We start from the raw sequence: 25,320 nt of genomic DNA, 5'->3' as shown, positions 1-25,320 counted from the left end.
AAATCTTTGTGTTTTTATTTCTTTAAAAAAGCACACTTGGTTTTTGATTATTTCTGGAAATTGGTAAGAATATTTTTTAAATTATGTTTTGGTGCCTTACATTTTCATTGTTCAAAATAATGTTGACCTGCTGTTTCAGGATGTTTTAGAGTTTAGTAGATCTGCTTGCATACAGGTCAGCATTGGCCATGTAGTTGTTTGTTGTGCCATGATTAGTGATCAAACACAGTTTTCCAAGACAACTTCATCTTATCTAATGCTTTGAATATCTTGCATTATGAGATTAGTCTTTTTATGAAATGCAAGGATCATGGCTGAAGTCCAACATTCAACATCATTTCCACTGCAGGCTTCAATGGGGAAAGCAGGTGCTTCTTTGAAGACCTACCTTGCAATTGGCTGGCAGTCTTACATTAATTGATATTTGCATTTACTGGTGTCCAAAGTTCAACACTACCAACAAATAGAACGATGCTTTAATAATACATTATTCAAACAATTTGTTTGCCTCAGCTAATGGAAGGACAGTAGGGACTTGAAACCTGAAGTTAAAAACCACATCCAGTGTGTTTGGGTTGATTGCTTGGGTTGGCTCGCTGAGGAGGCTGGAAAGCCCCAGAGAGCGGGCAAACGCCTTGATCCCCAAAAGAGTTCCAGTGAGCCCCAGAGATGCTATGAGCCCCTTAATCCCAAGAAGGTGGGGCGAGACCCTTGATCGCCAGAAGAGTGGATGAGCACCAGAGGGGGAGAGCCCTTTATTCCCCAGAAAACGGGGATCGCACCACAGTGGGGAACTGCCCCTAAATCCCCAGAAGATGGGATGATCCCCATGATCCCCAGAAGAGGGGTTCTGCAGAGAGGGGGAGAGTTCCTTATGCCCAAGAAGGGATGAGCATCAAAGATGGGCTCAGCCTCTTGCTTCCCAGAAGTGGGGAGTTAGCACCATAGAGGGGTGTAGCCCTCAACTAGGAGGTGAAGACCTTTAGACAGTATAGAAGTGGAAGAATCACTGAACCCTGATTGAGAGGCAGAGAAGCCCTTGTTTCTGCCAGAGGAGGGACAGAGAACTGAGCACCTGAACACGCCAGAGAACTGTGTGCCTGGAGACCTGTGTTGTGCTCTTTCGTTGTTCCATTATCTTCAGCTCTTAGCCCTAAGGACACCTGGGTTGCAGCCAACCTGAACCAATTGCCATCCACCATTCTGGTCTTACTTTTATTTAATAAAAACCTATGAACCTCATTTCACTGTTAGTATCTGTGTCTCCCCTTGCCTGTGACAGTATGGAGTCTGGACTGCCCCATTTCCCATCAACCAAGTTTGATAAATCAACTGGAGTTGATTAATTGGTGAATACAGTTGGACTCTCTTCCCATCTTCACTGCTTGGTGCTGAATGTCTGAGTCCCCATTTTGTGGCTTTGCTTTCTTTAGGTTGATCGGATTTGACATTCTAGGTATACCACTGGTCCATACTAAACATTCCTGTGTTTGGACTTGCCACTCAAAGTAGATATGCAACAAAAGAAATGTTGATCTTTGTAGGATTGGAGGGAGTGGAAAGCTCTGAGTGAACCAATCTGGCCCAGAATGCTGAACTGCAAAGCCTATACACCAGCATAAACACAGCAGGTACTCATGCTTCCAAGCTTTCAAGAATCTGGTGACATGCAGCAGTAAATACGTTTTTGTGTGCCCTGTCAGCATGACGCCATGTCTTGCATCTCACAAATATGGACCTTGTTGGGAGCAGGGAAGAAGAGAGGGAGGAGAGTAATTGCATAATTGGATATAAAAAAGAAGGCGGTAGGGAGGTGAATATTTATAGAGAGCAACACCCATGTCGGGCGCGATGCGGCGCCACAACGAGGCTCAGCGTCCTCGCGGTAGCTAAGCAACCAGTGTTTTGAATTTGCCCGTATCCTCCGGCAGGCGGAAGAGCCGCCCTCACCAAAGGCCACCTAAGGCCCTGTTTGCCCCTGAAATACGTCAGTCTCCCCCATCTGGTGGCGAGGGCAGGAGCCCCCACCCTTCCTCAGCAGCACCGAAGTCTACCAGCTCCACCAGCCGTGCCGTACCGATCAGCATCAGCAGACCAGGAAACCCACCACCTCGATGCAGACCCATTGCCTGATTTACCTCTGATCAGGTACTGCCACAAGTATACCCCATCCAGCAACCCATTTTCACCCTGGGCAGCCTGGGTTACACGCCCGCATCAGCGCCGACATTAGGATCAGGAAAACAAAATGTCGGGCGCGATGCGGCGCCACAACGAGGCTCAGCGTGCTCGCGGTTGCTAAGCAACCAGTGTTTTCAATTTGCCCGTATCCGCCGGCAGGCGGAAGAGCCGGCCTCACCAAAGGCTACCTAAGGCCCTGTTTGCCCCTGAAATACGTCAGTCTCCCCCCATCTGGTGGCGAGGGCAGGAGCCCCCACCCTTCCTCAGCAGTACCGAAGTCTACCAGCTCCACCAGCCGTGCCGATCCGCATCAGCAGACCAGGAAACCCACCACCTCGATGCAGACCCATTGCCTGATTTACCTCTGATCAGGTACTGCCACAAGTATACCCCATCCAGCAACCCATTTTCACCCTGGGCAGCCCGGGTTACACGCCCGCATCAGCGCCGACATTAGGATCAGGAAAACAAAATGTCAGGCGCGATGCGGCGCCACAACGAGGCTCAGCGTCCTCGCGGTTGCTAAGCAACCAGTGTTTTGAATTTGCCCGTATCAGCCGGCAGGCGGAAGAGCCGGCCTCACCAAAGGCATCCTAAGGCCCTGTTTGCCCCTGAAATACGTCAGTCTCCCCCCATCTGGTGGCGAGGGCAGGAGCCCCCACCCTTCCTCAGCAGCACCGAAGTCTAACAGCTCCACCAGCTGTGCTGTGCCGATCCGCATCAGCAGACCAGGAAACCCGCCACCTCGATGCAGATCCATTGCCTGATTTACCTCTGATCAGGTACTGCCACAAGTATACCCCATCCAGCAACCCATTTTCACCCTGGGCAGCCCGGGTTACACGCCCGCATCAGCGCCGACATTAGGATCAGGAAAACAAAATGTCGGGCGCGATGTGGCGCCACAACGAGGCTCAGCGTCCTCGCGGTTGCTAAGCAACCAGTGTTTTGAATTTGCCCGTATCCGCTGGCAGGCGGAAGAGCCGGCCTCACCAAAGGCCACCTAAGGCCCTGTTCGCCGCTGGACGGCGCATGGCGAACATCACGAGACTCTACTTTTGGACACTCATCCTTCTGTGAGTACGATCATGCTGCCAGCCAGTATGCCTGCCTAGCAATAATGTCTACATACGCCCTTCGGCGGTTATCGTTAACTCGTTGCAGCCATTATCTTTAAGCTATTTGTCCTCCACATAGCCGCTTAGCTGCAAATATTTTGTGGTAGCCCGGTCAGCTAATGTTCTCACCGCCAGTTATTGTGCCTCACTCATTTGATGCCACTAATACTGCTACTGCACCTTACTCCAGCCAATGATACTTGATGCTAGTTGCTGCACCTCGAATTTAGGTGAACCCTTGCTGGTCATTTTATTGCCTGCACATGCCAGTATAGCCTGCCGGCCAATTTCGACTTGTATCTTAGCCAATGCTACGCCCTTTACAAACACTGCATCTAGACTACTCCCGTATTTGCATTCTGAACTCTGCACTCAGACACACAATTCAGACCAGATCTAGTCAGTACACCAACACAGAATTGGATACAGGCTCTCCCGCCTACAGCACCCATACCAACAATGCACACACCCCTGTGCATCCTGCTCCCCACCTTCCACACAACAAGTATCATACACATCCTGCTCCTAGTACTAGGAACGTACCAATACCATACCACTCACTACAACACAATGTCACTACCTCTCAACCACGTTAAACCCTGGCCAACCACTCACGACAAAATAAAACTAAAAAACTGCCTCCCTCACGCACAAATGCTTGAACAATGGAGCACCCCGCTACCTATCCGACAGATTCACTTTGAAGCCTACCACAAGAATCACCAGACTCGCCAACACCAACTACCTCTGGATCCCCAGATACAAACATGTCAAAAAAGGAGGCAGCAGCTTCCAGGTCAAGGCAGCACTCCTATGGAACTCACTACCTTCCCCTCTAAGAATCAATCAATCCTATCACAAGTTCCGTCAAAGCATCACTAGTTGGCTCAAAGATACAGACATCTAGGCATATACCTTGCTGACTTTGCCCGCACCTCTCTCTACACCGCATGCACCAACCACTGTGTAAAACTATGCATGCCATCAATGTACCCGCCTGTATATATCGTAACTTCATTGTGCCAACATGTAACCAAGCGGCACTTGCACATAATTGTATTTTACATGTTGTAACCAAGCTTTGAATATCCTTATGCCTTGCGCCTGAATACCCTCGGGTCTGGAGCGCAATACAAATAATAAACTAAACTAAACCCCACCTCGAAGGAGGCATCATGTCATTAAGGTGTAAATATTATGAAAGAGAACTCCCAAAAGAGAGGTTTTGAGAGCAAGGCTGGCCCAAAAGGGAAGAACAAGAATTGCCTAAGGTGAAGGATGTTGGTTCCTTGATTGTTGGTAGATCTGCCAGATATACAACTCCAGTCTTGCTACGTAGGTATAACCTGGAGAGTAAGTGCAATAAAGATCAAGTGCAAAGAACTCTCATAACTCTGTCTAATCTTGGCCATTGTACAGTGAGATGTTAAGGTTAGCCATTCGTCAACAAGTAATCTTTACAAACCCGCACGTGGGCATACCCTAGAGGGTGGGGGTGCAATTATGAGGGAAGCCAGGAGGAACAACTGGTAATATGCATTTTTCAGCCTCACGGCAAGAAAGACCCTGGGGGGACGATCCAGAGGAAGTTTGGGAATCACGTATTGACCCCCCTTTCTCCCCTCCCCATTGAGAAACATACCATGATAAGAGGGGGCCAGTTTTAGCCCACTGCAAAATCTGGACTATCATACAGTTCTTTGGTGCCTACAAGGACCGATCAGTCACTAAACCCGTTCCACACCCTCCTCACCTTTTTAAACCAACAAAGAGAAGTCATTGGACCTACGGCCTTTACTTCCTCCAGTGTTTTTGTACAGAAGCCGTTTATGATGCACTGTATGATGTTTAATGTCTACAGCTACTTGTCTGCATGTAAGCACATAAATATAGATACTCGCACTCGGGGCACCCCCACACCCTGGGCTCTGGATAGAAATTTGAAGTGGTAGTATTTTTTCCAAAGTTTTTGAAGTTCCGAGAAAGTTCTGAGAAAAAGGGATGTTCTGCAAGTTTAAAAAAATCATTCCAAAATGGGCCATTTTTGAAGCGAGTATTTTTATTCCCTATTTCTTTCAGTGTTATTTGCCTGTTTTGAGGGAGTAAAAGCAGCCACGGGTATCCCATATTGCTTGCAATGTCCTCTTGGATTGAATTGTAGATAAGATTTTTAATTTGATAGTTCTAGCCTCTGTGCTTTTAAACCTTATCCTTCAATGGCGTTCACAGCATCCACCAAAATACCTATTTAGCTATTTACATATTATTGTATTCCTTCATAAATATTTTGGGTGCTCCTTCATCTAGGGTTAACAGAAATGATCAAGTGGTGACAAAATGTAACATTCTAATGACAAAATGAGGTGCAAGAACCAGTAAAGGGCTTCACCGGTTCATCCACTTCTATTTCTCGCCAACCGCCTTGCGTTCTCCCACCTACTCTCACATTCTCCCACTGACTTCATTGACCCCATCCTAGCTGTGCTGTCAGATGGGAGTGCAATTTACAGAGAAGAGCTGCATATACCACAATAACACTCATTTAGAATAGCCAGAGCTGTGACTATTGGTAGGTCTTTCAACATGATAAATTGAAATGTTAAAGATATTTTTTCTGTACAGTAAAAATGGTTTGTCTTTCCAATAATGTTATTTTTCTAAGGAAAAGAAGAGAAACCTCATTTTATATCTATTGTCACCAGCTGAAATTTGGCCTGCTCAGTAAGTTACCTGGCATTGTGCTCTTCCACTGCGCCCATCCTGTTCAGCTCCGGCACACGGATTTAGGCCATGGCATCTCATGTGGCATGTTTGTACCACGGCCCTGTCCTTGCAAAGGAGCCAGATTTGTACTTTTACACCTATACCCTCCTGCTGGTGACTTAAGTTACTCTGCGGTTATTACCATGCCATAGAATGAGTACTGCCTCAGTAGACAAATGTTCATGTGCTAGCACAAATAACAATCAATATGATGCAGCACTAGTGTTTGGATATTTATGGGTAATGAATTTGCCCCGTTTCCATTACATTGGATCATTAATACAGTTGGGTCGAATTTGGGTTTAAACAGTAGAGGAGGAGAAACTCACGTATGATCTACGTATACAACTGGGAGCGTATACAGTTGTTTTGTTGACCACATTTACTTTATAACCACTTTTTGCTCAACTCCTGTAGATCGTGCGACATTCATACTGTGATGAATCGAGAATATTCGCCCCTTATCCCCAAGGGTAGCCATCCCCTTTGAGGATAGGTAAGTGAGCCAGCTCTGCAAGATCCTCCCTAGGGATCTGGGCAAGTGGCACCTCACTGGGAGTTACTCCCCTCTAGGAGACAAGGACTGTACACTGTGCGAAACCAGAAGGTGTCTTACCCACTAGTCCCCAGGGAACTGTCATCCAGGTGACCAGGACCCAGACATCGCTTTTGGATCCAGTTCCTGGGGGTGGACCAGTGTAGGAGGATCCCCTGGATGAGGGTTCTTCGGGGAGTGGGAGTGGGACACTGGATGGTGAGATGCAGTATCCCCTTCACTGTAACACCTTTTGCCCATCCTACCAGGTAGGACACTTAGGAACTCAATGCCCCCCCCCCCTTTTCCGACATGAACATTTTCTCACAGACCGCTCACTGTGAGGGAAACCAGACTAACACCCGAGCCTTGTACATGACATCTCCCAACACAATGGTCCGGTAGAGTCAGGCAATCACTGATCATTACACACACCTGACTTCCATCACACTTTCCCACGCGGATAAAAGGCGGAGCACGAAAGAACACTCTGAGCAAGGCAAAGCACCCGAGGAAGCAACAGTTCCAAGATAGCAGTTTAATACGACGGGGGAAAGACGGCAAGACCAGAGAGGGTTGCAAGAAGGGAAGTGCCCCTGACCTTTTCAGAGAAAAAACATTACTTTCACAAGCCGTCGAGAATAAGAAACATAAGACCTGGAATTAAAGCTGAAGAAACCTGCATTGTTTTTCGGAGGTAACCGGGGCTCTCCTGTGTCGATAGCCAAGGTGGGGAGGAGCGTTTTCCGCTGTGGTACTGTGCTTGGGCTCCTACAACAAAGCAGTGCCAGCCGGTGAGTCGGGGAGACTAATAGCAGACCGGTCTGTGTTAGAACCAAGGTTGCAAGCGGCATCATTGTATGGAGAAATCTGAGGAGAACATTGTGTGAAGCGTATGTGACGAGTGACGTAAATATAATTGAACATCAAAGGAGTGACTGAACTTTTGAAGCCATGATAGATACCGTATACAGAGTGGTCCGGTGCCACTCGAAGGTCTCTGTTAGGTATCCAACTGAGAGGTGGCAAATGTAAAAAGGAATTGTGAAATCGAAGTGGTCCTGCAACGGGTCAAGCTAAACCCTGTGCACATTTGAAAAATCTTCGATAGTTAATACAAACTGAAATTGGTCCAAGCCCCGCTGAGGGAGACTAATTGTGTAAGAGCAAGGATCTGAGCACAGCTGCGGGGGATCCAGAGTGAAGAGTGAATCACCTGAATTTAGGGTATGCAGTAATAAAATTGCGGCCAAAAAGTAATCTGCACAAAAATTAGTGGAAAAAATGCTATGATTTGACCCGGTAAAGGTGTATCACATTCTACCATTTAAGGGGTTGCAGGGGTGTCCCCCGCTCCCCTTAAATGGTATAATGGGTCTGGGGGTTGCAGCAGTGTCCCTCGCATCCATTACATGAATTATGGCGGCAAAACCACTGCTTTTTGCTGTGATTTTGTGTGCCACCATTTTAACACATGGAACCGAATTTACTTCTTGTACTTGTAAGAGGAAAGGAACTTTTCGTTTGTTTTGGTACATCAGGCCCTCTGAATCAAGAGACTTTGATAAGTAAAGAGACTTGAGCACCGAAGGCCCTGATACTGTTAATTGAACTGTATCCTTGTGCCGAAGAAGCCAGAGAGTGTGCTATGCTCGAGTGAACCACATTGTCCCGTGCTCAAAACGTGGGGAAAGGAGGCCAATGACCTGAACATCCTGACATATACTTTTTGTGAACACTTCTTTTTCATAAACACTACACCACACTATTTGTATTTAGAGGTATTTCGTATAGGCCCTTTTATTTTGACGAGACTCCATTAGGACTGCATTATTATTATTTAATGGTTGTAGCTTGCTCCCATCTGTAGATTTAGGATTGGATATGCGTTTATCACACCCTTATTGAAGTTCAATAAAACACCTGTTAACTGTGGTCACTTGTGTCTGTCTTCTGTTGATACCATGCCTTCCTTACAAAACCCACCCATTATATTAAAACTGTACACCCTATAAGCATTCAACCAAAATGTGGTTGATGTAAATGAGGTAGAAGGAACTACATAGAATCAAGCAGTAAGTATGTGGCTTACTTAATGGCCATATGGCTCAATGCTATTTATGACAACGAGGCCTACCTTTTTCAACAGCAAAGCTGGGACTTCTAGGCCATACTTATAGCGGGGAAAAACAAAGTGTGTGACTCACAATGCAAACAATGTTCTGTTTGAAAGGCTAGGACGGTCTGACCTGGACACCCTTGGCAGCTTTGGAATCGTCTGTTGCGAGGGACATGAAAAGTAAGCACACATGTATAATAAAGTACAATATATAACCCTAACATCGCTCTTTAAGGAGTCACATTTCAGGTATTTTTTTACAAAATGTATTTGACAACAGTGGTTAGAAATTGTATACAGTACAGCTTGACACATATAACTTGTATAAACACACTAACCAAAAAAATAATAAATAGAAAAACACATTAGGACATCCTAGGAGGGACTTCAGTGAGCTAATTGTATTTATATAAAGCGCTAACAGGTTCTCTGCTCAAACACAACATGAATCAGACAATATGGATGCCTACACATTAAGAGTTTCCATTCAGTTTGTGTTATAAGTGTCATGAGTGTTGGGGATTCAGATGTTATGGGCATCTGAGAATCGACATTCCAAGACCCCAGTTATTGGTACCTTGACCCAATTAATTGCCAAACCATGCCTTTGTATTTTGTAGATTTTGTACCACCAAAGCCATAGATTGTTTTCATGTTTTGAGTTTCATCTTTCTGGAAGAGAAGCACATATTTTCAACGTAAAATCAAAATGGCTGCTGTTGTAGCTTTGGACCCTCAGCCAGGAATTTGATGTAAAGGCTCAATTTTAATCGATGCAATTGTGGAGAGTCTTGGCAGCTTTACAGTGAATGAGGGAGAAACCACCTCGCCACACCCATCACTTTTTGTGATTTTAAATAATCACTTGCAGTAGCTAATAATTCTCAGTAAGGAGGGTGATAAGAGGGTACTTGGATGAATCTGTAAGAGAAGAATATGACTAGGGTATGTGAGAAACCTGAAGGTACTCTAACATCTACTCCCCAGGGATCCCCTGTTCAGGTGGCCAGGGAAGGACCATCGCTCCTGGATACCAACCCTGGGGGTGGACAAGCAAGGGAGGATCACTTGAGTGGAGGGTCCACTTGGGATTAGAGAGAGGGTGCCTGAAGGTGAGACAGGGTATCCCCCCCTTTCCTGATATTGACCTACCCCCCCCCCCCCCACAGCCCCCTCTTAGCCTTTATGGGTTATTGCCAATCTCATCCTATCCTCCCCTGTAGTTTCCTTTAAGTACTCAGAATAAGAAGAAGGAACAACTAGCAGTAGTGCATTGTTCCTATTATAAACACCACTGGGTAATGGGAAGAGTGGTCTGGAGGCACGTAGTAATAAAGATTATGAATGTCTTACTAATAGGCTTAAGCAGGGTCAGGCAATTAAGTATACCGTGTTTCTCCTGCAGCCCGTTAGCCGTAGAGAACAGTATAAAAGGTGGAAATCGGAAGCACATGAGAGCGGGAGTTGTAGTCACAGAAGAAACAGAGAACCGAGGAGTTGCGGTGCTGAGAAGTGAGAAGCCGAAATGCTGAGATGCTGACGGAGATCCTGAGAGTCTTGCTGAGGTGACTGTGCAAGACTGGGAACCCTTGTGAGGCAAGATGTACAGCAGTTGCTGCCAGGGAGTAGAGGCCACGCCTGAAGGCCAGCATGTGTGGTGTGGAGCACCTGGTGAACTGGCAAGTTGGTTTTCCCGCTTGGGGAGAAGCCGCCGAACAGAGCTGCAAAGACCTGGTAAGTGTTGGGAGACACTAGGAACGTCGGAGTGCTCCAAGTGGCCATGGAAATGGTAACGGTCCACAGAAGAAATGCAAAATAGCACTTATTGAATACTGAACTAAATGAAAGATGTTATTCACAACCCGTACAACTTAAAACTGCATTTACTAATTACTGAACTGTATGAAAAGTGCTAATCAAGCCTGCACAACTGAAAATAGCATATATTGAAAACCGAACTAAATGAAAGGTGCTTTTCAAGTCTGCACAACTTAAAACAAAATTGATTGAAAACCGAATAAATGCTGACAAATAAAAATCAACACTGAATATTGGGCAACAGGAAAGTCGTGGTTTGAGTGAAACCAAGTGAATGCTGCAATTATGAAGACTTGAATGAAAAGAAAGTTGTTACTTGATCAGACTATGAAATTCTAAAGACTGTATAATCATTCTGGGACAATCAAGTGTATGAAGTCACCCACTGCCAGAAAAATACCTTCGGAATAATGTGCAAGACCTAGAAGGACATTAAAGAGTTGTCTTGAATATTACTGAACAACGCCCTTTTGGGGAAAATTACGGTTGTGTGATCTGTGATGGGTGTACTGTGTGGTCCGACAACTGCGTCTAAACCAGAAATCACTAAATATTGGAAAAGCAGCAAATAAGTGTGTCTCCTTGGTGAAGCTAACCAAAGGACAGGTGAAGTGGACTGTGTAGTCTCCTGCAAACCTGTGAACAGAGGAAACAAGTCAACTGCTCAGTATAGGTCTTGGTGAAGGGAGTCCCCAAGGAACCAAAGAACTGGATAGTGTCCCCAAGATCCCAGTGCTGTATGAACTTCGTTACATTTGAACCTGGAGGAAGGGAAACCCAAGACCCTATTTAGATGTGAACTGTGATACCTGTGAATCTACAGAAGGTAATTTAAGAACGCGATTAAACTCCTTGAAACAAAGTTACACTGGAACTGTTTTGAACTTGAGCATTTATATTTGTTTGAAAACATTTTTCCACTATATTTTGCTGTAGTAGTGAGAAGAAGCATAGGTTGTGAAACAGACAGATTTTTGATATGGACTTGTAGAGACAGACTTTTCTCAGATTTCTTTAGGTAGGGACAGTCCTACCATAGCATAGGGTTAGTTAGGCGTTACACCATCCTGATCATTAATAACGGTGTGTTTAGAAATCTACACCTGTTATCTGTGTCATCTCTCTTGATACCATGCCTATCTCACAGGTATGAGGTAGCTTGATACATTTGCTGTACTACTTTTACAATTCACCTTGAGGTGAGTTGGGTAATCCTTGTTTCATTATGGTCCCGTTATTAAACATCTACAATAAGTGTGCAAACTAAACTTGGGTGTGTGGTGTTTTCACAGTTAGGATGTACTTTCTGAGTGGATAAATGTACTCCAAATCCTGAATTTTTGTAGGTGTTTGGAACTTCTTCTGAAGCAATAAATATAGAGGAGCTTTAGGCTTAGTTTGAAATGTGATCATGCTTGTTAGACGGTTCAGCTTTCCAAAGATGAAGGTAGCCTGTTACTGCGTAATCTTAACAAGCACATTCATCAGAGAAGGATATGGTTCACCAAATAGAGGGAGCGCTTTTCAATTTGTTAAGAAGATTGAGAACGGTAGGAAGCATTTACCAGTTGTGATTACTCCTCAGCTTGAACACAACTGTTGAGTTGATCAAGAAGAAACTATTCCCTTTCCAAGCAATTTTCAGTGGATTAGATATTGATATTGACGACTAATCAGTCAATAGTGCAAAAACATACTAATTTGCTTACATGGAAAAATAGTAATCAGTGATATGAGCAGAAGAGTTTAGAAGCTCTTACGGTGGCAATTATCTGGCTTGTTGGGATGCTAGGATATAAAGCTGGGACTTAAGGTTTTTATTTATGGTTTGCTAGATCTAGGCCCTGAGAAACCACCTGTAAAATCTGACAAGTGCTTGAGGATCAAACCAGCCATTCAGTATTTTTAAGATAAATTCAGGACGATTGAAATGAGTTCTGATGCATGAACAGTGCGAAGTCCAACCAGGGAGCCGTAGAGGAAGGACGCAGCTCCCTGTCTCCAAAATACTGACGCATTGCAAGAACACAGTTGTGCTTCGAGTGATGAACAATGACCCCATTCTTGATGCTAGAGGGTGAGGAATGTGCGCCCCAGTAGATGGCAGAAAGGAAACAACCCTCCAGCGTTGCCTACAAAATCACTGGTATCCTTGATTCATCAAAGCTGCATAGTCACTGCAGTCCTCGCTGACGCTAGTAACCAACAGATTGCTGTAACTAGCATGAATGTATGGGTTTATGGTTTGAATTTGGATACAACAGTGTTGTTAAGAAAACACCCTTGGCCTGTTTGTCAGAAATCTACTATGTCAACCTGGAAACCACTACGAACATGCTGTACTTCACCATGGGGGAATGCCTTGTTGGTGCGATACTTGTTTCAGTCTCGTCTTTGTTTTAAATCTGGTTGGTAATAAACACCCATCTTGTGCTGCCATGAGCCATTGTGTCTTGAAAGGAAACAAAGTGGTATAGACTTACATCAGCAATGTCAAATGCACCTATACTTAAAATGAATGAAGCTTGGGCGTGGATACTCCAGTTTACATGCAAAAGGATGTCCTGGTCCACTGTAAATTCCTCTAATTTTTTGGTTGCTGATGTATTAGCACCTGGGGGTCACATAATGGCACCACAAGTCATCATACGCCAAGCCAGATGCCTGAAGCAATAGACGGAATAGTACTGTGGTTGGTTCACTTGTTTGTTAAATAGGATGCTGAGATCCTAATTCAAGTGCCTTAGCCTACTTGTGTACAGATCATTAAAGATCGCATACGTAAATACTTCAGTGTGCTTCTTGATTATATATTTTTCTGCTTGTTTAGAAGGAGGGTTACACAGTATGGGATGATGCTGACTGCAGCCAGTGGCACTGCCAAACTCTTACTGAAGGACAGCGCATAAAACAGCAGCTCAGTTTGCGCGGGGGGCTCAAAAATATCAAAGACATGGAGGATAATGAGAGAAGCAAGGATACAATATAGGCGGAAGGGCAACTGAGAGCCCCATTGTCCTCTGCAACTATCCCGGTACATGCGGGTGTTGAGAGCAAGTCCAAGCCCGCAGAAGATTCCTAGGTTCCTGAGAAGGCCGGCAAAGGGGGTGGTGTTGATATGGATCCACTCTGACCTGGTGCACCAGCGCTTGGCCTTCTCAAGAGTCCAGAGGAGGTCCACGCCCATTGCTCTCATCAGCAGGTAGAACCCCAGGGCGAACCCAAAGAGCAAGAGTGTGGTAGAGAGGTATCGCTTCAGGCTTGCCTTGTAGATGGAGGGAATGTGGTCAAACAGCTCGGCAACAGCCATCCCTGTACAAAAAGAAAAACATTTTTTTAGCATTTTGTTAAGTGCTACTTCGGGAAAGAATGCAACGAAGTGTTAACTCGGCACAAGCCTTTCACTCTTGAAAATTATAACCACTGTACTGATGTGGCACAGGTTAACCACACTATGTTTACAAAGCCCTTAATTCATATAAGTTACTGCAAAACATCTGACCATGTTGATGATTCTATAAGGCCGGGGAGGACAAGGGTGGTTGTATAGCAACAAAAGGGGTTCCTACCATTCTTCCGTGTGCATGGTCTCTGTAATAAGACCTACAGAAACACCAGACACTCCCCACACAGGAATCCTCATCAAGAAAATCAGATGGATTTAAAGTACACCATTAACCAGATTGCATTGAAATAGAACTGGGTACATTTACAAACGACAATACTTTTACCAAATACATTACAACAAAAGTATGTAGGTTTAGAAACAAACATAATTTTAAAAAGGTTAGGTTTTAGATGTTGTACCTTCGAAGGAACTAGACTTGAGGAATGTGACGTCAATATCATGTTGGAAGACCCAAACCTTTTTTATGATATTAAATCAGAAAATTGGTCTTAAGTTTTATGTTGTTCTTATAATAGTCAAGGGCTTAAATATTTTTTAACAATGAGGTTGATATGTTTTTAAGTAGTAGACAAGTTAGACAAGTATTAAAATAAGTTTTAAATGTAATGCAATTATTTGACTACAAAAACGGTAACATTTGGGAATCTAATTGCGACTCTTGAAACATACCCTGAATCTTGTTCGATTTGTTAAGTTCTGTTATATTATTTTAGTAATATTCTTAAAGATCTAATTTTCAGTGACACTATTCAAACTATTTTAGTCTTTGGCTTAGATTTATCCGGCAAATTCATTATCCACTACAGAATCTGCTAATTCAGTGACTCACAAGTTTAACAAATTACTTTGATGTATGTAATCTTTTTTTCTAGTCTTGGTCAGTAACAATGTGACAATGTATCAAACACAGGATCCATCCACCAAACACATCAGAATTCATCAACATCTATTGAGTGGTTCTACAGTTGGAAATCCTCCAGTGTTGCTTACCTCATAACAATGCCAGGAAGGCTTAAGAGAGCAATAATTGAAGGAGACCACCTGTATTGCATAACAGGATGAATCTAAGCTGATAAACCATTTGGGAAATAATTTACACAAGAAAAACACAGTGCAGGAACTTCTATTTTAGTTTTTAAAAAAAACTCTAGAGCACCTGCTTTTTATATATTTATGATCCATGAATGTATAGCTAATATAATTAATGAACATGGGCCTGAATATTGGCATGGGATCTTGGAGGCACTATGAAATAGCTTTAACTGACCTTTCCTGTACTATTAACCGTGGTGTGAGGCATTAGTCTATTGAAACATACATGTCAACAGAATAATAACATTAACAAAAGTTGCTAAAATAAATTATGCAAGTTATGATTCTTTTCTCACAAATCACTTAAGGTCATTTTGTATGTTGTATCACCATAATAGTTTTCCTTAGACAGCCCTGAACTAATTACTCCAGCTTTTGTGTGTTATTCTTCTAGCATTGTTTTGTATTTGTTGAAGATCAATCACTATAATAAGTTGGTTCTTTGTACTACAAATTCAAGTACCTGAATTCACATATTGATTGGAATATTGCGTGCTACGATGGGTAATGTTACACATAACGTCATTACCAAGAAGTCTCAGCTGTGATCGAGACTACATTTTCTTTTAAATTTAAGTGTATATGGTTAATACAGCCTTTCACACTATAAAATTGTACCATAAAAACATTCCATTTACAAGCAGTATGTAAAATCAATAAAGCAATACATCAAAGTTAAAAGAAAATAAGTGTACATGGTTCATTTCATGTCAACATTAAACATAATCTTAGATAAATGCAAAATGGAGGGGGAAACCAGAAAAGAAAACCATGCAGGCATGTGGGGCCTGATTCATGGAATGTTTTCCTATGGGATTGCGCCATTATAAAACACTTCCATGAATCAGACCCTTAGTCTTTACAATGTCAAACTTGGTTTCACCAGCTGCCATACACAGATGGAATGCTTCAGCTGTGACCACTGTGAGTCCGCACCATAGATCATACTCCAGGACTGATCCGACTGGAAGTCAATGACATTTGCTTATGCCTTGCCATATAGTTCAGCCAGTGATGGACACTGGGTAAGAATATGCGCAGATGTTTCCACATGGATTTACATATCCTGCACAAACGGTGCTCCCTTGGAAGGCCCCTCCATGCACCAGGGGCCCCTCCATACATAAACAGGGAGGCCTTCAAGCCTTAGACATAGGACAAAGCATGTGTATGATGGATATTAGTAAGGTACTTGTATGGCTGTTCTATAAATTACCCTGATGAGAATAAGTGGCATATTTATGGCTAGTGGCCAAATAATCTTGGGATTGTATTCGATCATACTCTCTGGATTTCTCCTCATTTTCATAAAGATATAAATCCGCAATAGAGCTGGGGCAGACTCTCCGACCAATGTCATCCAAGTGTTTGAAGACAGCACACTCCATGTCTTTGAACCAGATGCTACGTGAGCACCTGCATGCGTGTTCAATCATCTGGGCCATAAGAAGAGGGTCACTAGTGCCTGCATATCTAATATTTGCCCAGAATTGGCATACCGAAACCTTCTATAAAGAAAGTAAAGATTGGAGGCCCAGTTCCAATCTGATGCCCTCAACTGGCACCGCCCCGGGTGTGCCCAAGAGGGAACGCAGTATAGTTTCCTCTATTTTGGTCAACCATGTCATTGCCATTTCGGGATATATTTGCAGGGCATAGTAAATTGTTGGGATTATGGAGACCCTGTAGGCTCGTATCTTGGCCTCGGTCGATTTCTCCCCCCCCACCCATGAGCATCAATGATTTTTCTAATAGTCAACCATTTCTTCCAAGCCTTGGTTGGGACACTTTCAGCTAGATGTATAAAAGACTTTGTGTTATAGATGTTATGCCCAAGTACTTGTGATCGTCTACCGGTTCCAGCTGGCGGTCCTCAATCCTCCAGATGAAGTCTGTATTTGCACATGCTGTTTTCCCAGCAGTCATAATCTTGATTTTGTTGATGTTAATCTGTAAACCGTTCACCTCAGCATATTGGGTAAGCGCCTCCAGTGATCGTTGAATGCCAAAAGTCTATGACTATTACAGTATCATCAACATATATTAAAGAATAGATGTCCTCATTACTAAAGTGGGGGGTGTTTTACCTTTTGTAATGCAGCTACAAAGTCAGAAATGTAGAGGTTTTATAACATGGGGGCAAGAACGCACTCCTTCTTTAGGCCCCTATTAGTAGTGCAAGACTCTGATACGTCTCCCTTTTGGGACAAACGAACTCTGACGTGTGTATCGGTGTGTAGCAATTTAAGGAAGTAGAGAATAGAAGAATCAATGCACTACTTGCTTAACTTTTCCCACAGCCTAGAGCGAACAACGCTGTCAAAAGCAGAGGAATAGTCAATAAAACATATGTAAAGAATCTGAATCACCGAGATAGAATGCAGTGTGCTCCATTTTTTCTTTAATCCAGTATGGGTCTTGTTCAACAAATTATTTTTGTACGCCCAGGTTGTTCAAAGGTCCCGAAGCAGGGCCGAGAAAATCTTAGAACCATGTCTAGCATTGCTAGCTGTCTATAGTTTTCCGGGAATTGCCGAGGACCTTTTTATGAACTGGAATCAAAATTGACTGATGCCAAGACCATGGCAATCTACCAGTCTGCTCTAGATGACTTTACTCTCATTATCATCTTGACAAAGTCGGCCTCTTTTATTTGATGCCAGACTATGTACCTGATCATCGATGTATATTTGATCTCCACGAGAGGCTGTTCTTGGTTCCAGAAGATAGTTTTCAGATGATTTGCCCATGCTCCTTCAGGGACACACAATATTTCTATTGCTAGCGACCCTGCGCTAAAGGTGCGTATCATGTGCCGAAACGTTCTGGAATCACCTGTCATAAGGAGGGGGTTTATGTATTTCCACCCTGCACAGTCTTTGCTTGAACGATATCCACACAGCCAAGACCTATTCTCTTTTCAGTTTAGAGCAATTCACCTTCTTGGTGAATAGATGAATATCAACATTTCTCTTAACCCTCTGCAATGCTGCATTAGGCTCCTTTTTTTCTTGCAATCCCCACATCAAAGAGGTGCCTCTCTTTATTAAGAGGGACACACCTGTGAATATAAGTGCGTGACCGTGGACCATATAAGTCCACCATATTTTCAAGCACTCAGACTCACACAACATATTCCCCCCCCCCCTCCATTTCCCCAAAGAGGCTAGAGCAGTGTTGAAATAGTATCCGCTGCCAACCAACGTAATCTATTACCTTGGAGATTTGCCATGGGGTTGTGGGTAAGTATTTCCTTGACAGCTCACAAATGCCTTAGTCACTAGCACTGGTATGTGATATTGAGAGCAAAGGCAGATATTTTTTTACTGCCGGATTTACAAAGATGAAATCTATACAGCTGTTATTAATCCCATTGGACCAAGTGTTCAACGGGCCATCTTGCTCAATCATAACCGGTTGCAGATGAAACTCTGCTAGAGCTTCACACAATCTTTTACTTCTGTTATCAAGGTGGGCCCTGGCAGTTCCTCTAAAGGAGGGTGATATGACCCTGCAGTCAGCGTTAAAATCACCCGTTAAAATAATACCACCCTTGGGATGTAACAAGGACCATGATCTTAGGGAGTCAGCCAATATGTCACACAATATTGGAGTAGGGTTGGCACCAGGGCAATCTTATAGAGTAACAACCATAACTGGGCCTTTACCAAAAGCGGGGGGCAGACCATTTCAGCACAGAGACTATTCCTATGTGTCTTTGTTTGACAATTCCTTCAAGTTACATGTTACTTGAGCCCCAATACAAAGTTCACCCTTAGGGCGGCCTGCTGTAGGTATAGAGGAAAACAACAAAAATAAAAGTAGTACATAGCCATTAAGGTCAAATGAATTAGTCAGCTAGTCCTTAGCTTCTCTAATCTTGTGGCATTATACAGAAAGGAACGGTACCCATGAGTATTCCATGATATCAGATGGAAAATATTCTCAGGAAAGGTTTGTTTATATCATTTTGTAGATCGATGCACCTTTATCCAGGGGCCTGCTACACGCTCTGTCTCCCGCCTCTGGCCATGTTCCTTGCTAGTGCTGACCCCAGTGGGATGTATCAGCTTCTTCTGGCCCATTTCAGCACACTTCTCAATGAGATTCAAAGGCCGAAATACAGCAAGTTCAAAACCCAAAGCGAAGAAGGACTCTGCATGATTGCAAATGTGTTCCACGACTATCGGTGAGACAAAAGAGGCCACAACCCAATTTGTTAGACTAGAGCATTAAGAAGGTTCCAGGCTCATATCTCTAGAAGTAATATTGCAAAGATCTGGAACAAAATGCAACTATTCCAACAGCCAGGAACAATTCAGGAATGGGCTTGATCCTTATGGTTGGTCTCTATGATCTTTATATATTTAGCATTCGATAAACATAACAAATCCAAATTGAGTGTGTGCTGAACCCGGTTGGGGTTTTGTGTGGAATCCACGTGCGAGAGACAATATTCATGATAGAAGTCAGCTCTGGAACCATCTTCCTTTCCCAGTAATTGAGGAGTATTTCCCCCTGTGCACGGTTGCATTCCACTGACCACCTTGTGGTACGAACATTGTCAAATCTCCACTAGCATTTAGCTGGTCACCCCTTCCCTGTCCAGCAACAGCTGCACTACTACTCCTAGTTTGCTGGGCAGGATTGGTACATTCCACGTCAATGCTCAGGGATTTGTTTGGCATGATCGAGACCTTCCTGGGAGCAACCACTTTTACAGGATCTCTAGTTTTGTCTTGATTTGCGCTCGGGACAATTGAGCTAGATAGGTTTTTGGGGCTCCAACCAGTTATCTAATGGCCCATGCAAAAGAACTTGTCTGACATTGCCCTCACTCAGATTATTAGTGAGGGTATAATAGTACCTTGCAGGTGGGGGGACTTTTGAACGTTCTTGAATATGGGTAGGTTTCCTTATGGTGATTTTCCTGTTTCTTGTCATGCGGGTGGCAGGTCTAGCCACTCTGGGTCTCAAGATTTTCCCCCATAGTTCCATATCGTAGTGATAGTGGGCTGTTAGGCATGGATACCTCAGTGCACAATGCTTCAACCGCGTGTTCCTCTGTAGATGCAACTATTCTGATTCTGTCCTAGACATCCACTGCCGTCTCAGTGGACACAGGCGTCAGCTTGAAAACACATGGATCTGCTGGTTGAGCTCCCTGGGATATAGCGTCTCTAGCGTTATCGGGCTCGAGATGTGGAGGCCGAGAACTATTTACTGCCACAATTTCCCTTCCAGAATGTCCAGCCATGAGGTTTCCTTATCAGTAAATATCTCCAGACCATACAAAAGGCTAGCTACAATGCTAGCATTGTACATTTTCAACAGGCCCTCAACGAATGGACCCCCTTTGTATTTTACATAATTCTTTGACATTGAACTTTCTAGATGTTTTGGTAATGATGGAATTTCCCACTGTATCTCCATTATCAGTTTCAAAGAAATGAATGCCCAAGTAAATATACCATCCACTCTTTCGATAGTTTCTTTCCCAATTTTCCAATCATAAGCTTTTATTTTTCTATTCCTTTTATGGGGTAGCAGTATTTTACTTTTTTTATAATTGATTTCTAAGCCATTTTCTGGGGAGTAACTCTGGAGAGCGGCGAGTGTATGTTGTAATCCCAAGGAGGTTTGATCAATAATAGATTATCGTCTGCATACAAGAGCCAAGATACTAGTTGGAGACCTATGTGCAGGGGAAGATTATGGCATTTCATTAATTTTTCATGCAAATCTGCAACATAGAGATTATAAAGAAGAGGGGCCAATGCACAGCCCTGTTTAAGTTCATGACTAGTAGGGATAATATTGTTAAGGAATACTTCTTGATTAATTCAAACTCTCATTGAAGTGTTAGAATACATTTAACTCATGAGGTGAGGTAAGGTAGGATCAAGACCCCAACCTTCCAATTTTTCCAGAGGCTTGTTCTAATTACTGTGTCAAGGGTGGCTTTGTAGTCTACAAAGCAGACATAAAACTCACTCTTTGTCAAATATGGCCTCGGTTATCAAATATGAAAGTGCCCATAAGTTAGTGTACCAAAACTTTTCTAAAAACCCACTTGGTGATTTTTTAAAATTTGATGAGATTTAATCCACTGGTTTATGTGTTCCATAACATAGCACTTGAACAAATAGTTTGGAACTGGCATCAACCATGACTAATAGACAATAGTTATAAGGGTCTGACCTGTCCCCCCCTCTTTTAGACAGGAATAACAATAGATTATTTCCAGCTTTGAGCGACAACACCAGTGGTTAATATCTTAACTAAAAGAGTATGTAACACAACTGCCCATAAATCGAGGTCAGTGTTAGAATGATATTTGGGATTCCATCAGAACCGGGGGTTTTAGATGGCTTTAGTTTCGCTATTAAACTTTTGATGTCATCCATGGTGCGCATAAAGTCTCCACCTGTGGCTTCCATTTGTCTAAGGCCACTAAAGGGTTTATTTACAATGGGCTTATTATAGAGAGTAGCTATATGCCCAATCCAAGTGGTTACATCAGTGGAAGTGAGTTCTTTCTCGCTGTCCATAATTTCTGTCCAAGAATTGTATTAGGACCAGAATCTACAGGAATTGGTCTCTTGCAGGGCTCTAAAAACGTTGTGCCACCGAGTAGTAAATATAGATGATTTATGCTCCCTTATGGCATTTTTATATTTGGTTTTCAATTTAATTAACATTTCCCTCTCATCACCACCTCCAACTTCAATAACTACATCTTTTTTTATCTCTTTCTTGTATAAATTCTTTGTTGCCCTTATAACAACATCATTAGACAATCGCAAAGCTCTTTTTCCTGTTGGTACAGATCTTTTTTCCATAGACCAGAGTATATTCATAAGCATCCTTCACAGCAATGTTAACAAATCTTTCATCACAAAGCTTAGACCTGTCAATGTTTATCAAACCATGACTCAGTTATCGATTGAAAACTCTTATGTTCGTATCATTCCAGGGGGTCCTGTTCCCCAGCCGTTTTTACTTTGAGATCTCTTATATTATTAGATCTCTTTTGCAGGTATTGAAGGGTGAATGCACAAATATCATGATCACTAAGTTTATTTGGGATCAACCTGAACTCACTGGTTTTCACAAAAACCTCCTTTGATAACCGAAGATAATCTAACCAAGTATACATTCGGCCATTGGTCCAAGTGTAGGCAAATACACCGGGTTCTATATGACACAATGACAATTGGTAAAGACCTAGAACTTCCATAAAATCCCTCCAGGGATCAACGGGGGTTAAGAGTGGAAGTTTCCTTTGGACTGATAGCACTCACACCAATTTATTGACAGTTATGCTGCCTACGTCCTTGGAGGAGGGTCTTTGATAATTTAAGTAATTTAACACAATGTATAAGCCTTCTTTGTTGTGAGTGAGCCGATGATTGATTAAAGCTTCAATGGTTTCTATAAGGTCAACCGCACACCCATGACCAGGAGGATTATAGATGTTGATAAGTAATACATGAATAGTATTAAGGTGCGTTTTTATCTTAAAAACCTGTGGTAAAATATAGGGGCTGTAGATGTTGGCATATTCTTTTAGCATTAAATAATTTCTTGCACCTTTTAATAAGCCACCAAATGTCCTTCTAGTTACATTACGTCTAGCAGGTCTGTGGATGATGTAGTAACCACCAATGTTTATTTCTTTCAGGAGCCAAGTCTACTGTAACACAATTATATTTGCTTTTAGTAAATGTTTAAGGCCCTCAGCCTTGGCTGTGAATGAATTGAAACGCCTAGTGTTTCATGACAATGTGCTTACGTTTAACGAAGTGGGAAGTCAATTGACTTCATCTTGGTCCGACCCCATTGATTATAATTTTGTGTGGCATTCGAAGCACTGAAGCCGATTGCTCCCATTACTTTCTTAGCAATCTTTTCAATGGGCCTCATTATGAGTGTGTCAGTCTGGAAATAAGGGTGCTGGTAGCAATTTACCGGCACCCTTTCCGGACCGCCACACTCCGACTCTGCGGACGAGTGTTGTTACGCCCGGCAGGCCTGACTTGGCTGGCACATGGCCACCCGCCTGCAGAGTTGTCACAGAAGTACTGGCACTGTTAACAACGGTGCTGGTGCTTCCGTGAACCCATTCCCATGGAGTCTTATGGAACTCCACAGGAATGGGGACTTACCAAATCCGCCGCCTGACTTCCCGCTCTGCCAGGACTTGTAATGTCCAGGTGGCATCAGGAAGTCAGACGGTGGATTCGGTGTTATGGGGATGGCGGCAACCCGCCGGTAGCACGGGCAGGTTACTGCCGTCCTCGTAATGAGGCCCTATATCTAGATCAGTCAACTTCAATTCACTTCTTTACTTGTTATCCCTCTGTTTTTTTATATTTGGGTTTATAAGGTTCTTCATATTTAATAAACTCGTATTCAAACTCCGAAAATCATGACACATGCAGCATCATCAGTTCCAAAGAAATCAGAGAAGTCGGGGAAGGTGATGGATAATTTCCAATGCATTTGAGCAGTTAGGAAATGGGCTATTACAGGTGGCATATGTGTCCACCATTTTTATCTGTTCCAAAAGAAAACACTGTACTAGATTTTGTTGTATCAGTGGACACACTGTTGGCCTTGTATGTAAACCCCTAGTGTGGTGAAGGATCTAAGCTACAACCATTACTTAAATATGTATGGTTAATGCCACTGCCAGTTGCATTTGTCTCAAGGGATTTTGTTTTTTCTTCAGGTGTGGTTTTTCTACCTTGGTTCATTATCCAATGATCTAAAGGCCCTGGGCATGATTGAACTTTTTTGTCCTTCCAAGTAACTCTGGGTTATCTTGTTGTGGTTAGATCATACCCATTCTCAGTCTCATTACAGACTATGCTGTCACTTGTTGTCAGTGCCAAAGATTGTGATGTATTTGTCTAAGTTTGCTTCTTATGTTTCTTTTTAACCCTCTTTTTTATATTTTTAATTCATTGTGTTTTTAAATTAGCCACACTTTTTTGTGGTGGTTTGGTCCACCAGGATTCGATTTTTGCTAGCAACTCCATTTGGCAGACATTGAGAAATACCCACTGTCTCTTCGGATAGAGGGATATCCTTAATAATGATTACAGATGGTGATAATCTCGGGTCTGCCAATATAGAATCCATGTTCTCTTGGAATACCACCTCCGGGGATTGAATAGCACTATAGCAACCAATTTAAGCAGACCTTTTGTTATCTGCTGTTTTTACTAATTTAGAGCAAATAGTATAGAGGGCTTTTAATAAATTAGCTGCTCCGCGTCTCTCTGTCCCTCCTCCTCCGCGCTATCGGTGCAAGAGTAAGTATCATTATGGTGCATAAGAGGCTGGTCATGTGATTCAGCTGCATTATATGCTAAATCTGGCAATTTAGATACATTAGTTGAAGTGCTTGTTCATTGACTTGCATACTTTGTTGTATTTCGTTCACTGCATTTGCCTCACTTTGTAGACCTGGAACTAAATTGAGCAGAGAATTTTAAATCAATAGGTGGAAGGCCAGATGTATTCACCAGTGGTTCATTTTCCTGCATTTGCGTGTCAGTAACTGTTATTTTGGTCACTAGGTTCCATATTGCAGCTAGTCGAACGTTTCAAGAACGTAGATATGTTCCCTTGCATTGGATTTGGTGCTAATGTGCTTTGCCAAAGGCTACAAAACCTGCCTTGTTTTTGTGTTTAGTAAGGTTTCTTTATTGGATTGTTTGGCAATAATAGATTGCTGTTTGCCTACTAGGACTACTGAGCTCGCCCCACAACGTAACCGATACCTTTTTGAGCACGCCGGCATAATAAGGTTACAATCTGAAAGAAAAGGGGGCACGTATCAGCCAATTGAGTTTCAACTTTGTTTTATGCCAAGCTGCACCTTTTATCTTTTATAGTCTTATAAGTATATGAAGCCTGCAGCGGTTGGTAAGAGTGGACGTGATGTAATTCACTTTGACTTGTTCTCACTGCGAGTATTATTCATGCTCGGGCAAAGTTACTTCCGTACCGGGTTTTGTCTATAGGGAGCTCAAAGGATAAATCCCACAGCCACTCTTAAAGGTGTAATCCGGGTTATATCAATTTGCCCGATGCTCGACTTCACACCTTTCAGTCACCATCTATTACGTGTCTTAATGAGGTTGACTATTAGGCAACCAAATTCAGAGGAATTGGAGTCAAATTACTGTCTCAGTTGGCAGGGGCACTCATCAATCAGTTGAGTTTCAACACCATAGTAAGTCAAACCACACCTTTTGTAAGTGTGTAATTGTAT

At 43.0% G+C, this 25,320-nt stretch overlaps 1 protein-coding gene across 1 annotated transcript in view; it reads right to left on the bottom strand.

The window, feature by feature from the left end:
* Positions 1 to 13,217: 13,217 nt before the first annotated feature.
* Positions 13,218 to 25,320, bottom strand: part of LOC138521397 (glucose-6-phosphatase catalytic subunit 1-like) — a 64,768-nt gene continuing 52,665 nt past the window's right edge. Inside the window, exon 5 of the mRNA XM_069634185.1 lies at positions 13,218 to 13,846. Within this exon, the coding sequence (XP_069490286.1) occupies positions 13,341 to 13,846 (506 nt within the window). The 3' untranslated portion in view covers positions 13,218 to 13,340. The remainder of the gene's footprint in view (positions 13,847 to 25,320) is intronic.

The sequence above is a fragment of the Ambystoma mexicanum genome, chromosome 13, assembly GCF_040938575.1.
Source record: "Ambystoma mexicanum isolate Mex_15411 chromosome 13, UKY_AmexF1_1, whole genome shotgun sequence".
NCBI classification, from domain to species: Eukaryota; Metazoa; Chordata; class Amphibia; order Caudata; family Ambystomatidae; genus Ambystoma; species Ambystoma mexicanum.
Note: the sequence above shows the minus strand (reverse complement) of the source record. Positions and strands in the feature narration are given on the sequence as shown.